This window comes from Quercus lobata, unplaced genomic scaffold (assembly GCF_001633185.2).
Source record: "Quercus lobata isolate SW786 unplaced genomic scaffold, ValleyOak3.0 Primary Assembly Scq3eQI_49, whole genome shotgun sequence".
NCBI classification, from domain to species: domain Eukaryota; kingdom Viridiplantae; phylum Streptophyta; class Magnoliopsida; order Fagales; family Fagaceae; genus Quercus; species Quercus lobata.
In genome coordinates, this window is record NW_022154709.1 from 410,400 (window position 1) to 426,064 (window position 15,665).

General features: G+C 36.1%; 1 protein-coding gene across 1 annotated transcript; it reads right to left on the bottom strand.

Moving 5' to 3' along the window:
* Positions 1–9,792: 9,792 nt before the first annotated feature.
* On the bottom strand, positions 9,793–15,344 carry LOC115973008 (putative disease resistance protein RGA4). The gene is made up of 2 exons (XM_031093248.1): positions 12,087–15,344; positions 9,793–10,013 (listed from the first exon to the last, which is right to left on the bottom strand). The coding sequence occupies exon 1, from the start codon at positions 15,289–15,291 to the stop codon at positions 12,103–12,105; it is 3,189 nt and encodes a 1,062-aa protein (XP_030949108.1). The 5' UTR covers positions 15,292–15,344; the 3' UTR covers positions 9,793–10,013; positions 12,087–12,102.
* Positions 15,345–15,665: the final 321 nt, after the last annotated feature.

Consider the following 15,665-nt stretch of genomic DNA (forward strand, 5'->3'; position numbering starts at 1 on the left):
CTTTTCACATCGAAGCCTCCAATTCTTAACATAACCACTAAGGCATCGTCGTGAGGTTGGATAGTTCCTCTCTTATCCTCATCCGAGAATCCTAGTATCAAAGAGCTTCCCTTTTTTGACCTTTTGGGTTCCCTTTGTCTGTCCTCGGAGGTGAGCCGATCAACAGCCAGTACCCTGAAGAGGGGTGGCCCAATTCTTCCTGGTGCGGCGAGGATGACGTGTATCATTTCGGTGGGGGGTCTTAATGACACATCCTTTCGAGACTCTTGCATTGCTTGACCGGGATGGCCGCTCGAGGGGTGCAGAAGATGACGTAGCTTCCTTTCTTGGACCAACTGATCTAGGTGATTCCATAGATTCCTGCAATCCTCAGTGGTATGCCCATGGTCCTGATGATAGTGACAGTATAGGTTCTGGTTACGTTTGGAAGGGTCTCCAGCCATCTTTCCTGGCCATCTGAAATAGGGCTTGTTCCTTACTTTCTCCAGCACCTGTTGTACTGGCTCCCTGAACACGGCATTCACTGTTTGCGTGTTACTCTATCCAGCCTATCGCGAAAAATCTCTCCTCGGCTGGTCATGGTTATACCGTTCCGTCCTAAAATCACGAAAGGTGAGTTTAGTATTCGTCCGAGGACAAAATCCTTCTCGGCAATATGAGTCTGAGGGAGATCAGGACGTCATCTTATTACAAACATACTTCGGAGCTACGTCACCACTAAAGGTGGGATAAGGGACCAAAGGTAAGAGAGAGAAGACGAACAAATATCTATGACAACAGCTGCCTCCACATTAATTGCCTCTCAACCAACTCTCTGACCACATTAATGTGGAAGTGATGCCTGAATAGTGATGAAGCAGCCTTACAGCTATTAGAAGGAGGTTCTAGAAGGTGTTAGATGGGACAGAAAGAGATCCCCTGAACCCAACCTTCACGTGTGTGGTGAAGATGGTATGAAGAAGGTGGTATATAACATGAAAGAAAAGCATGCAGAAAGGGATTGGAACATAGAGAAAAACACAAAGAACACTCAGGAAAAAAGCTTGAAAACCAAAGAACTGTATTTGTTTCAAAGGAAAACAAATTGTTATATCGGTTCTAATCCATCTATAAACGTGAGGTTGAATCTTTTTACTTTTAAAGAAGTTAATCTAGTTCTTGAACACCCACGCTCTACAAGTTTTATTATTTAGGCCTTTTTAACGTACGAACCCAAGACCGATGTGGGATCGTTACAAATTGAGTCCTTACAAGTCTCAATTTCAAACTTGTAATAGACTCTCATTTAGAACAAAGGTGTTAGTAATTTTAAAGTATTTATTTTGCATTATGAAAGCATATTGTGTATATGGAACACTTGTGTAACACATCACAAACACAACATATAAAACCCAATTTTATTATTAAACAAAAAAAAAAAAAATTACATGATCAAAATAGTTTTAAATAAATAAGCAAACTATTTGAAACTAGAGATCTAGGGTTTTAACCGTCTATACCAAAAACCAAAACGCTATAAAATAAATAAGCAAACTACTTTTATTTTTTATTTTAAAAAAAAAACTAGTAATAGGATTTTAATCAAAATTGTAATTTTAAAATTATTAAACTTTGATAATTGATATAGAGAGTTTCACCTAGGACATTATGTTAGTAATTTTATTATATTTAAAAAGTGTGCTATATAGAAGAGCACGTTATAGAAAGCATAACACTTTTTTGAATTAGATGACAATAGCTTATATAAGACCTAACTTTCGGTTTATGGTACTCTACTCTATCTATGCTAAATTATTGGTTTTATTTAGAAATCTAACTTTTTAAGAAAATTTTATCTAAGGTGGTTTGCATACCACATTCTGGAGGGCTATTCAAGACACCCTGCCCACTAAGGAAAATTTATGAATGTTGTTGATGGTGTGCTGAAAATGGGTTGTGTAGCTGTGTGCAAGACATTGAAACAGTCCTTCCCACCTTGTGGCAATGTCCTCCATCAAGGGGAGCATAGGTGGTTGGCGTCCAATAAGTATACAAAAGATATGCCAAAATACCCAGAAATATTTTAGAATGGTGTTTGAAAATGAGGTTGGGAACTGCAGCAAAGAAGAGTTTGAGAAGTTTGTTCTTCTTGCATGGCCAACTTTGGTACCATTGAAACACACGTACACATATATGTAGTTGTTGAAGGGAAAACATCGATCATTATACAAGATGCAACCAGATTCTATGAGGATTACAAAGCTCATATATGCCTCGAAGACAACCTACATACATATAGTGATTCTCAATAGCAAAGAAAATGGGTTCCAATGCAATCTGACTAGTACAAGATTAATTTTGACAAAACTGTATACTTTAGGAAGACCTATTACCCCAAATTTTGATTTCTATTGTTATGTCTCATGTCCTATAATTTATGGGATAAAATGCAAACGATGCCTTTTATCAAATATATATAGGTAGATAAATAGCAAGAAACATCATTGCATTATTTGCAAGATGTTTCACTAGATGGAACAGGTAAGAGCTCACTAAATTTGAAAAACAAATACCAAAAACATAATAAAAATAATTGATTTCTTAAATAACTTAGAATATTTTCCGATTTATTTACTAATTTTACATTCCCACAATGTGAAAAAAAAAAAACTCAAAACATTAATTGCATACAAGTATAAAGATCACTCTACTTATAATTGTAAAAGCAACCCAAAAAGACCGAAATAGACCAAGCATGACCAAATTGGACCGAATATGTGAGGCACTGTTTTACCTTCTTCATATCTATGACACAACTTATTTATTCTTTCTTCATTTTCTTCTAGTTTGCAATATTTTAGTTTGACATCAATGAAAAAACGTTAACTAACAAGTATATTTCTTGTACCACATGGTTCTTAGGTTTTGAAAGTTCAAAAACGTGTATAAACACCCTTGAACGTTTAGACCCCCAATATACAAATTACCAATACAAGTTTTATATCAAACAATTAATGTGCGGAACATGAACAAAAGCTTAATACAGAATTGGTAAACAATCTAAGCCAATTAAAAACACATTCACAGCAGAAAATAAAAGGCAAAGATAAAGGGAAGAGAGATGCAAACACAAGGACAACACACGATGTGTTATCGAAGAGGAAACCGAAGCCCTCGACGTAAAACCTCTCTGCCGCCCTTTAAGCGGTAAACAATCCACTAGAAAATACAGTTGGGATACATGGACAGCAATAGACCCTCCAAGCCTAATCTACCCAGTGCACCTAAGCCCTCCAAGCTTCTTGCTCCAACGAGGTTGCGCCGAATCTTTTTCTTTTCTAACTTCCCGGATTCCGCTACTAGACCGTAGCATCAACCAATGAAGATTGGTTCCTTCCTAACTGCTTCCCAGAAATTCAAACAGCTGTCTCACAGTGATGATGATGATGGTGAGAACCAGGTTTGGTATAATGCCTCTCAAGGATTTGACAATGGAGAGGAAGAGAGTTGAGGAATTTGAAGAGACTCTAATGTATAGATTGTGGGTGAACCAATCTTGTTTTTCTTTAGGGTTTCTCTCTCAAAATTCTCTCTGGAAGCTCTCTCACAATCGTGGGTAAAAGGGGTATTTATACTGGAGTGGGAGAGGAATGTGAAACGTCAGGTTTTACAAAACAGGGGTGGCTCGCGGCTTGACCTCACGGCTTGACTAAGTCGCGAGATCCAGTCGCGAGATAACTGTATGGCCAGTTGTCCTATTTTGTCCTGTAGTGCTCCAGCTTGCATGACTGTTCACCTTCCAGCATGCTTGGCACGTGTGCTGCGTCTGGCGGCTTGCAGCCGCGAGTCACCCGCGAGGCCCAGCCGCGAGTCTCTGTTTTCTTGCATACTCTTGAGCAATCTTCACTCTATCTCACTCACTACCCTTACATCAAACCCACCTAAATACAGGGTTACTAAAATGCAGAATTACAAGCAAATTTGGCACGAAATAAAGCCAATTAGATGGTTGAATAAATTCAACCTTACAGGTTTCAATCCTGTGGTAGGATTGGAAGCATTGCAAATATATATGACCATTAGATTAAGGGGATGGATTTGGCTTAATGGCTAGAAAACTTGACAAAAAAACACCAAATCATATGGGGCTTGATATCTACTAAACAAACTCACTCACATAATAAGGGTCTTCATTTTTTAAATTGTAAAAGATGTTGAGGCATGTCCTTATGGGAAAGATAATGAACACAACACATAGACCGCTAAAATTTTGCAGCAGATGCATGGGCTATGGCAAAATGTTAAGAAGGATGAAAGTTTTCAACTCATTTGGAATTGTTTTGGGTGAGAGTAGATTATCAAATACAACATATTATTGTACTAAACTTACAATAGTCTACCATGGCACCTTTGAAAAATTATAAAATGAACAGAAATTTTCAAAACTTTTTTTATAAATGGCAAAACCTTCAAGAAGATAGCAACTTGAAGAGAAATCCTTTCCTATTGCAAGAGACTTCTTTGTTACAAGGCCTAATTTAAAAATTAAATGAACAAAAAAAAAAAAAAAATTACAAGATTTGCCTTATTATTATATTTTTGAACCTCAAAAACTTAAATGGCTAGAGAAATTTATAGGGAAGAGACTAATAATACTATCTTTTTCCTAAAGTTTTGAAAGCTCCTTGCTGTGATGGTCACACAGTTTGATTTCACACAAGCCTTTTTTCCTTCCAATTTAGTAAATTATGAGATCAATGCAACAAAGGTAACTCTAGTTTCGAAATGAGGGGCCTAGTTAATCATTTATGCTTGAGTTCATGTTAATATCATCTTGCAGTATTGTGTACAAACTACAAAGGCAATAGCAAAGTCGCTAGTTACTAGTCATTATGTCATTAGTCCAAATCAAGCAGCCTTTATTTAGAGGGGAATTGGAAAAGGGTAGTCATATGCTCACAGCAATTGTATTTCCAAAGCCATTTCAAAGAGCAATTGCAAGGTCGACAATGTTCCTAAGATGTACTATTTACTTCAATGTTGCTTTGAACTGCTGCTTTTAAGGGATTCATAAAGTATGACAAGGGGATGAATCTTTCTTGCTATATAGAATGTTTTGGATAAGTTTTACCTATGGTCTAGGCTTCAAGTTAATCTAGCCAAGAGCAACATATTTTACATGCAGGAAAACACGGTAGCATTTTGTACTAGAACCATGCTCCTAAGAAGATATTTGATAATAGGAAGATTACTTGCAGAATGCAGAACTCTAGTTGAAAAAATTTCTTAAAAATAATTCTTTTTGACTGACTTGAATTTAAGTAACTTTTGATTGTCCATACTGTATTGTATAGGAGCACGTAGAAATAAAAGAAGGCTAAAAATGGAGCGAATAAGTTCTATGCAAGCTCCAACAATCTTAAATCTAAGAGGATAAAAATTAAACCAAGTTTAAAATTGGAATCTGCAGTTTCACTTTAGCACCATGCAATTCTATTTCTAAATAGACCAATTTTGCTTCTAAGAGAGTGACACATGCAATACACAATTCATTTATACAAATTGACAATGCACTACGAATTCCAAATGTATTAACAAGAAAACAGGAAAGATCATTGACAAGATGGTTCACTAGATACAACATGTTACAAGAAAAGCTCAATAATTTGAAAAGCAAAAAGATTTTTATTGCTTAAATTCCTTCAGTTTGTTGAGATGTCGAATTTATTTCAAGAGGATTTTTTTCATTATCGTAAACGTTGTACCCTGTGCACAAAGCTCCCACTTTTGCCGGGTCTGGGAGAGGTCATGGTAAGCATCTTTATCCCCAGTTGTTAAAAAAAAAAAAAAAAAGGAAGAAGAAGAAGAAAAGAATTACTCAATATTAATTGGAATACAAGTACAAAGAGCACCCTGATTATAATCAAATCCAAGTAGCAAAAATAAGTTGATCCACCCAAAAAAAATGTCACAAAAAGCTGGACACTCAAATCATAAACTTTGAAGAAGAAATGAAATATTCGATGCAGTACTCAACATGTTGAAAATTGGAAATTCAACTTTCCCGACGAAATGAAAAGATGCATTCAATTGTCCTCATATATGTAGCAAAACTGTCGAAGATGACTAATACTTATCCACAAGGATAGCTACTTAATAATACTCTTTGATCAATGATTCACCAACCACTAGATTGATGAATAATCTCTCCAAAATCTGCTCTTTGATCAGTGAATCACCAGCCACTACAGGTGGCAATCCAAATAGGCACCAATGTGGAGTAATGTTGCCAAGCACAGAGGAAGGCAATTGATGATAAAGGTCATGATGAAAGGGACCCCAACTAACATAGGGCCCTTTCTATGATATGTGATTGCTAAATTTTATGCTAATGTAGAAAGGTTGTTGGGAAACTGATACTATAACATGAACACACACCTAGCCTTTGCACAAAATGTAAGTGTTCAAGTCTCATATATGCAATTGCCCATGGCCTGGAATATTGTGGTATCCTAAGCAGCCTTACATAGAATTGAAAGACTACTTCAAGGATGAGTAATACCATGCTATGTAGAGATAACAGCACACCGAAAGAGGTTCTTTGTTGTGGAAGTCTCAAAAGCCATCTCAACAGAGCAAGTCCCAATTTTCCTTGCACTTGAAGTTGTCAACTGAAAAACAAATTTAAAAGTTTGTAAGACTTTTGCAGATGATGTCAACTGAAGTGAGGCGTATTACTCAATCTATTGAAAGATGATGCTTCATTTTTGTAGAGTCATCTTTAATTTTGCCACACTCTCCTGTGTGTTATATACAGAAACACATAATTTAGAAATTCAACAAAATTGAAAGCTCTTAAAAGAGAACAACAAAAAAAGTGCAAAACTGATTAAGATAGAAGTTGAAGGATTTAAGAACCTGTGCAGCTAATGGGGTGAGATCCTTCTGGTCCAAGTTAGAATATTTGGGGCACCAACAATCTTATGATCCATTACCGCCTCCTCAATTCATGTTTCTGATAGTTTGAGAAAGAAAAATTGGCAAAGTATTCATCATACATTTTAGAAACATGAAATTCCCACATGATTATAGCTAAATAATTAAATTAAGCAATTCAAATCTCTTCTATACATTTGGTGTACTAGGGTTGTGCCCCTTTTGTACTTTTTTAACAAAATGCTTACTCATTAAAAACAAATGTATATAGTCAAATCAAGTATTTTTGGCTACCAAATGTGTCAAAACAATAGAAAAGAGTGATCCGAAATGGAATATATATCATCACATTGTTTAGGATTATAGCATGCACATAAATTGAATAGTATCAATACTTAAGCCTCATAGTTTAGTGTTGCAATCCATTCTACAGTAGTTTTTTTTTTCTTTTAATTTTATAAAAATTAAAATTAAAAAAAAAAAAAAACACTTAAACAGATGAATAAAGAAAAAGAAGAAAACAAAGAACATGATGATATTTGATAGCTTGTGAAGGATGTAGCTTAATTAGTATACCTGAAGAATCTTAGGTATATTTCTTCAGCAAAAGGATATTAATCTCTGTCCCATCATATGGTTTTTCTTTTTCCTTCCTGTAGAAATATGGGATTTTAGCCATCATATACCTATTCAATCCTTGTATCTTTCTAGTAAGTGGGACAACTGGAGATTCACAATCTCCTTAAAGTGGTGAGAGTGTGACGCAACTATAGCCCTAAATTATGGCAATGATACCATACTATGGCATCTGAGATTACAAGGATTCAATTGAGATGAGCTTGTTGGTCACTCCAAGAAAGCATTGAACTAGAACAAAGTTGAAAGTGAAGTTGTGAACATATTTGCAGAGTAATAGATGTTGAAATCACTCAACAAGAGACCCCAATTTGGATAACATGAAAGTCATGAAAATGACTTAGTTATTGGTGTATGATTTGGTTCTTAAATATAGAACTACATCTCCAGGGAAGATTCCTTTTGGGAAAATTGAGAAAATCTAGGTACCTTAAATTAATATTTGGCCAACCAATGACATGTAAAATTTTAAGCAAGTGATTTTCAAATTATCCTAATAGGAAAGTTGAGAGACACTTTGACATTGGGTAACACTTTTTTCCTGGAAACAAATCACTAGATCATTCTGTAAGGTTGAATTTAATCAACCATGTGTTGGCTTTATTCCGTGACAAATTTGCTTGTAATACAGCACTTAGAAATCCTGTACTTAGGTAGGAATCATGTAAGGGTAGTGTGTGAGAGAGTGTGAAGAAATGCTCAAGACTGTGCAGTGAAGCAGGGACTCGCGGCTGGATCTCACGGGTGACTCGCGGCTGCAAGCCGCCAGAAGCAGCACACGTGCAGAGCATACAGGGGAGCTGAACAATCATGCCAGCTGGAGCACTACAGGACAAAAATCCAGACTGGCCACTCAATTAGCTCGCGGCTTGAACTCGCGACTCAATCAAGTCGCGAGGTCAAGTCGCCAGCCAACCCTGTTTTGGAAAAACTGACTCTTCGCATTCTATTTTCACACCAGTATTAATACCCCTCATTCCCACAAAATATGTGTAGCTATTCAGAAAGAAAAACCCTAAGAGAGGTTTCTTCAAAACACCCACCCAATTAGAGAGAAATCTTTGTAGTCTCTTCTCATTCCCTCTCTCACTGTCATACCTATTGAAAGGAGATTTCTATCCAAACACTACCCACACCAATTTAGAGTGTTGAGTGTTTTTGGAGTTTTGGGAAGCATTGGAAGATGTCAAGGATGGCGGATGCTATGGATTATAGCGGAATCCGATAAGTTAGAAAAGAAAAAGGTTCAGCGCAACCTCGTTGAAGCAAGAAGCTTGGAGGGCTTAGGTACATCAGGTAGATTAGGCTTGGAAGGTCTATTGTTGTTCATGTATCCCAACTACATTTTTTAGTGGATTATTAACCGCTTGGAGGCAGCGGAGAGGTTTTACGCCGAGGGTTTCGGTTTCCTCTTCGATAACACATCGTATGTTGTCCTTGTGTTTGCATCTCTTTTCCCTTTTATCTTTGCCTTTTATTATCTGCTGTGGGTTGTGATTTTAATTTGGCTTAGATTATTTTCCAATTTTGTTTTATAGTTTTTGTTCATTTTCCGCACACTAGTTGTTTGACATAAAGCTTGAATTGGTTAATTTGTAAATTGGGGTCTAAACATTCAAGGGTGTTTTTACACTATTTGAACTTTCACATTCCCACCCACTTCTATATGTATGTTAAGGCAAACATTTACAATTATTTTCAACCATTTTACTTTCTACCAACTGCATCTTTGAGTTGGTTTGACACATGCATTTATGGCACCGGAGTCCTTCCTTTGAATTGATTAATCATTTAGTGGTCCTTAATTTTAGCTTCCAAATCACAAAAAAGGCTAACACATAGAACTAGTCTGAAATGCGTAATTTCACATACTGCATAGATTTCTGGTTATAATTACAAAAGAAACAACCTTCAATTCAAACAGAAACATCTACACAAAACTATCAAAAATTGGAAACAACTTCCGCTCATTTTTGTAAGAAAATGCATGTCTTTTAGTATTAGAAAAGAATATAATCAAGGGGAAGTGGTAAAGAGTAGGACTGTATCAAGCTACTCCTCCCTTGGTGAGATCAGCACTGGAAAATATAGAACCAGCCATATATTATTAGATGAGTGGCACATTACCATCTAAATAATCTACAAGAAGAATGTTGATATGGTTTCCTATGTAGTCTCTTGGCAGTAGGCACAAAAATGATAAGGTAAGAATAACTAAAATGGTCTACAAGAATTGGCTTACCTCTGCATTGCTTTGCAGCAAGTTACTCCATCTTTGGGACATTTAATAAAACTCCTTCTCTTACCTGTCTTGGCTCAACCGTCCTTACCCATACTACATCTCTTTGACTTAAAGAACTCCAGGAACTCTATCCATCCATCACACAATGCCCCATACTTGTAGTGATTAAACTCATTAAAGAAAATAACATGTGCAATGTGGCCCAATGCTTGGACAGAGGCTGCACAACAAAAAGTTAAGAACCAAAGACTATGGCTTTAGGAGGTAGAGAAATAGACAAAACACCAACCACATAGAAAATGAAAAGTTCCTAAACTTGGCTGCTGCTTTGAGCATTAATAAATCATCATAAAACAATAGGTAGAGAAGTATCCTGAATAAAGTAAGAAAAATGAAGGTATCCTCAAGTCTTAACAAGTATTTAAGCAAAAGAAAAATCTTAATTAGTACTTTTAAATTTAGTAACTGGTAAAAAATCCAATCCAATTTAATTGATCTCTGTATTCTTTTTTTTAATTTTCTGAACGGGCTATTCTTCTTTGACTTTAAAGTTAGTTTCAGATAAACATGTGAGGAAGCAAACAAATATTTCAGTTGAATCATGACAACAACAAAAAAAATTTATTTTAAGTCATTGGTTAGACAATGCAATTTCAGAACTAACCATTGGTTTATTAGCTTTAAAGTTGTACCCGACGCACAAAACCCCCCACTTTGGGGGTGTTTGGGAAAGGTGAACAAGAACCACGACCTAACACTTTTAATGGAAGGCACTTGTATCGCACTAAGGCTCAACCTCTAAAGTTTATATATAAAAGAGCATACCTACATGATAAGCTGATTCATGCAATGTATTTTGATAAACAGTTTAATCTACACAAGTAATCGAAGCATTAAGAAGCCTCTCTTAAAAAAGAAACGTTTATAGAAAAAGAACCAAAAAGAAAAAAAAAGTATAATGACATAATTTTTTGAAAAAATAAAAAGAACTTTTCCTTTTTGGCAGGACAAGGACGAGAAGGTAACAATATTCAAAAAGAGTATATAAGTTTAAAGAAATATTTGAATATGAAAGGAAGATTGCAAGCAGCTGTAGGAGGCAGACAAAGCCAAAAAAAAAAAAATCATTAGTAAAGCAAAAAAATCCTAGATGTGTACTGCTCTGAGCATTAGAAACCTTGGATATAAAAACAGATAAAGAAGAAACAGACCAGAAAGCAGCAAAAGTTTTGTTCAAAATGTTTGAACAAACTCAAAATCTAATTAGAAATTTTTAGTCAGAAGATAGGAAATGAAAATCGGATGGAAACTTTCAATGAATTTGTTGTTTTTATGGATTAGCTCATATGAGAATTTGTAAATTAATTGGGCAAATTATACATACCATCCCAGTGGTATATTCTAAAAACAAGGAAATACCGTGTGCTTTATTTTGTGACACTTACCTCCCCTGTGGTTTGCTCTATTAGACATTTCCATTTATCAATAAGAGAATTTGATGATGTGGCAAATGAACTTACTAGAAAAGAATTGATAAAAAGAACATTCTACCCCAATTTACTTTGATGAGCAGATAGTCAAGTAGGGGAAAAAGAGAAGCTGTGCGCATTCATGTTGTCTTAACAGCATTAGTTTGATAGTCCATTACTAAACACAAGGGAGGTAAGTGTCACAAAATAAAACATGAGATAGTTGCTTGTTTTAAGGGTATTCCACAGGGGTGGTATCTGTAATTGCCTAAATTAATTTGAATCTACAATGGAAACCTTTATAGCCCCACCTCCCCCTCAAAGTATAAACCAAGTCTGCAGTGTTAGTTGCGTAGTAAAGTCGTCTCCTCAAAGTGATAATTATCTGACTCTGATTTTGAAATGATCACTATCAACCATATATGTTAATACATCACCACAGTTTTAGGTACAAAGATATAAATCATTAGAATAAAAAAAACAAATCAAAGAATTTACACTGTTCTTTTTTCTTGTCCTACAAATTTCAAAAACAATGTGTCTAATTAAAATTTTGATGACAGGAATGGAAAAGGAACAAAATAAATAGAATTAAAAAAAAAAAATGAAAAACGTTATTACTGCTGACTTCTTGTCATATTGCACAATTGCAAATTTTGGGTAGGTCTGAATTTTTAAGCCCAAGTCTATTCTCTGCATGAGAAGTCAAATAACTGAGAAGTCCCCAAAATATCACAACTCTCAAAAACATAAAGAAGAAAAAGGCTAAAAGCATCCTTATTTTATTTTCTATGAAAAATTGTGATTAACAGATAGACACATACCTGAACAACTTGTATCTCACCGCCACAATCGATCCAATCTCAAGACTGGAACATGAGAAATCTTGGGCCAATCTTCCCCCAGGCATCTTGCTCCTAAAATGGGACAACCAGTAATATTCAGCCGTTGTAAAGAGGGGAGATCATGAATCCCTTGAGGCAATGATGTCAGATTAAGGCATTCACAAATTATAAGCTCTTCCAGTGATGTGAGGTTGCCTATCCACTCTGGTAAAGCCTTCAAATTAGGACAATTGCCAACCCTCAACATTTTTAAAGAGGTGAGACTGCGAATCCCTTGAGGCAGTGAGGTCAGATTGGGGAATTCCCCAATTTTAAGCATTTGTAGTAACGTGAGGTTATCCATTGACCCTGGTAAAGTCATCAAATTAGGACAATTGCCAATCTCAAGAAATTGTAAAGACGTGAGATGGCAAATCTCTTGAGGCAATGACGTCAGATTGAAGCATCCGGAAATTGCAAGATAATGTAGTGATGCGAGGTTGCCTATCCACTCTGGTAATACCATTAAATTAGTACAATTAAGAATTTCGAGTTTTTGAAGAGTGGTAACATGTTGAAGCCCATCTGGTAGAGACACCAACTTTGGAGTTCCCCAAAAACACAGAGAATGGAGGCTCCGAAGGCCTTGCCATTGCATGCCATCATCTTCGTCATTTACCAGAGCCAGCTCATTGCAGTCCACTATTTTCATCTCTTGAAGAGAGGTGAGATGTTGAATACCTTTACAAGGAAGAGACCTAAGTCCATGGCACCGATAAATGATAAGTGCTTTCATGTTTACAAGACAGACAGAGTTGAGAAAAGGGAGTTGATTTAACGGTGGGAGGTGGTGGCATCTACAATTACTCTGCAATTGCAAATTGACAAGATTAGTGAGCGAAGAGACCCAACTTGGAATTGTAACACCCATATAATTCAACAAAATCAATTCTTCAAGATTTGGATGTGGCTGGAGACCTTCTAGTGACATTTCATCAAAACATTCAGTTTCTCCAACCAACTTTGGGTCCCACCATAATTCCAGTTGGTGAAGATGTTGTTTCTCCTTCATATTTGCAGCTTTACATTCCATCATGTCATCTTTTCCATGTCCTAGATACATAATCCTCAGGTTTCCTCCCAAATTGCTCAGCTTATTCAATTCACTAAGCCCACCACTAGCCCTGGCCTTGACACCTCCGTCTCTCACAACAAAATATGGTAGTATCTCAAGAGAAGTCAAATTTCCGAGTCTGTAAGGCATATGAGTCAATTGATAACAACCAGAAATATCTAGATGCCTAAGATTGACTAGATTTTTAGTGTCCTGGGGTAATTCTCTAAGCGCACTACAATTCTTGAGTTTCAGTGTTTGCAAATTCAGCAGCATGACAATGGAATTAGGGAGAATTTTAATGCAATGATTTCCAGAAATATCAAGATATCTTAAATGCTTCAATCTCCCAATTGAACTCAGCATTTTTCGTGACCGTAGATAGCTCAAATCTAGTGTGCGTGAATACTTAAGATTTGAAACAAGCGCATTACAAGGAAAATCACGCCCTCTTCTATGTCCAAGAACCGTTCGTATCCTCTTTCCTTCAAACTTGATGATTGGAAACTGCATAGATGAATCCAAAAGATTAAATGATACATGACGAACATTTTTGCCAATATTTTCCTCAGTTGAATGTAATACAGTACATTCTGTTCCAGCCACAGAGATTGCAAGATCATGCATGAGATCATGCATTTTGCACCATATATTGCCCCAGTAATCCTTTTCAACATCTTGGAAGAATGACCTCCAAAGTAATAACTTGAAGTATTCTCTACCAACATCCTTAACACGTTGCTTTGGATTCGATAACTTAATAAAACCTTGCGCTGCCCAAAGATCAATCAGTGTCCCTACATGAATCTTGAAATCTTTTGGAAACAATCTACAATAAGCAAAGCATTGTTTTAAGTATGATGGTAGATGATCATAACTCAACTTAAGTGTTGATAAAATATTATTTTCTTCTGCATGAGTTATTTTTGAGAGTTCATAATTCTTGAAAGATCGCCACTCATTTTCAGAAGGTTTGGAGTGTAGCAAGCTTGCTATTGTTCTTATGGCAAGAGGTACCCCAACACATTTTTCCAAAATCTCCTTTCCCAGGCTAATAAAGGCTTGGTTCTTAGGCAGCTGGCCTTCTCCAAATGCAACTTTTACAAACAAATTCCAAGCCTTTTCTACAGGTAGGCCTTTTAGAGCATACCATGAAGTTGCCCCTGTTATGCCCGCCACCATTTCAGAACGAGTGGTTACAACTATCCTACTTCCCCTTGCACCTACCATTAATAAATTTTTCAAGAGAAGCCATTTAGCACTGTCCTCATTCCACATATCATCCAAGACAAGCAAGTACTTTTTTCCACTAAGTTTTTCTCGAAGCTGATTTTGCAGCATCTCAAAGCTTTCTTTAAGTCTCTCATCCGTCAGCTGTTCTAAAATTTCTTTAACAATTCGTTTTACATCAAAGATTTCAGAGATGCAAACCCAAAGTTTTAGCTCAAAATTTTTGTTGACACTTTGATCATTGTAAACCAGTTGAGCTAGTGTGGTTTTCCCTAATCCTCCAATACCAACGATTGGAATGATAGAAATATTATCTACAACATTGTCATCAAAAAGAAGTTCGATAATCACTTCCTTATCATTCTCTCTCCCAACAACTTCATCTTCAAGAACAAAAGAATAAGTTTCTCTGTCCCTACTCATGACTTGTGGCTCAATGAAGCTTTGAATAAAGTGGAAATCCTCCTTATCTTTTGCAATGGCATTTAGTCTCTTCTTAATTGCTTTTATTTGACGACCCATCTTAGGACTAAAAGCAATACGATTAGAACTGGAAGAGAAAATGCGTACCTTCTTCTTTCTCATCACCTTGTGCCGCAAAACTTGGGTTGAGAAATCATCCAGCAAGTCATCAGCATCATGGAGAACATCTTTGAGCTTTCTGAGCCAATCTTTGATCTGATGATTATGAGAACTCTGCTTTTCTGCATCAAGAATCACAGCTTGGATCGTGGAAACTGTGCTTGTTAGTTTTTCAATCTCAGTTTGAACACCGAAGGCCAGTTTGACCTCTGGGAGAGTGAAGGAACCCAGCAGTTCAAGGACTTTTCCGGCAAGGTGGAATAAAGCTCCTTCCGCCATAGTTTTTGTTTCTTTCTTTCTTTCTTTCAGGAATATTATTAAGATCAGATGGGTTTGTGAAATAGTGAAAGTGATGAGAGAATCTCTGTTACATCACTGTTTATATGCTGTACACTTTACACTTTAAAGTAATCTACTATTCTTGTTGACCACTTTCCTCGTACTTTTTGACCTTTGTCACTGTACTAATTATTTTGATTTTCTCTCGTAACATTTACAAATTTTGATTTTTAACGTTACCTGTAGTTTTTTACCCAAAAAAATTTAAAAAACAAATGTTACTTATCATTATGACTGTGAATCTTTTTTGTCTAGGCCTATGCTAATGTGTTAATTTGTGTTTGGTTGGTTCAAATTTTTTTTTTATTATTTTT

Bases quoted from the DNA above. Each gene is read 5' to 3' on its own strand.
- LOC115973008 (XM_031093248.1), bottom strand. From the start codon at position 15,291: ATGGCGGAAGGAGCTTTATTCCACCTTGCCGGAAAAGTCCTTGAACTG.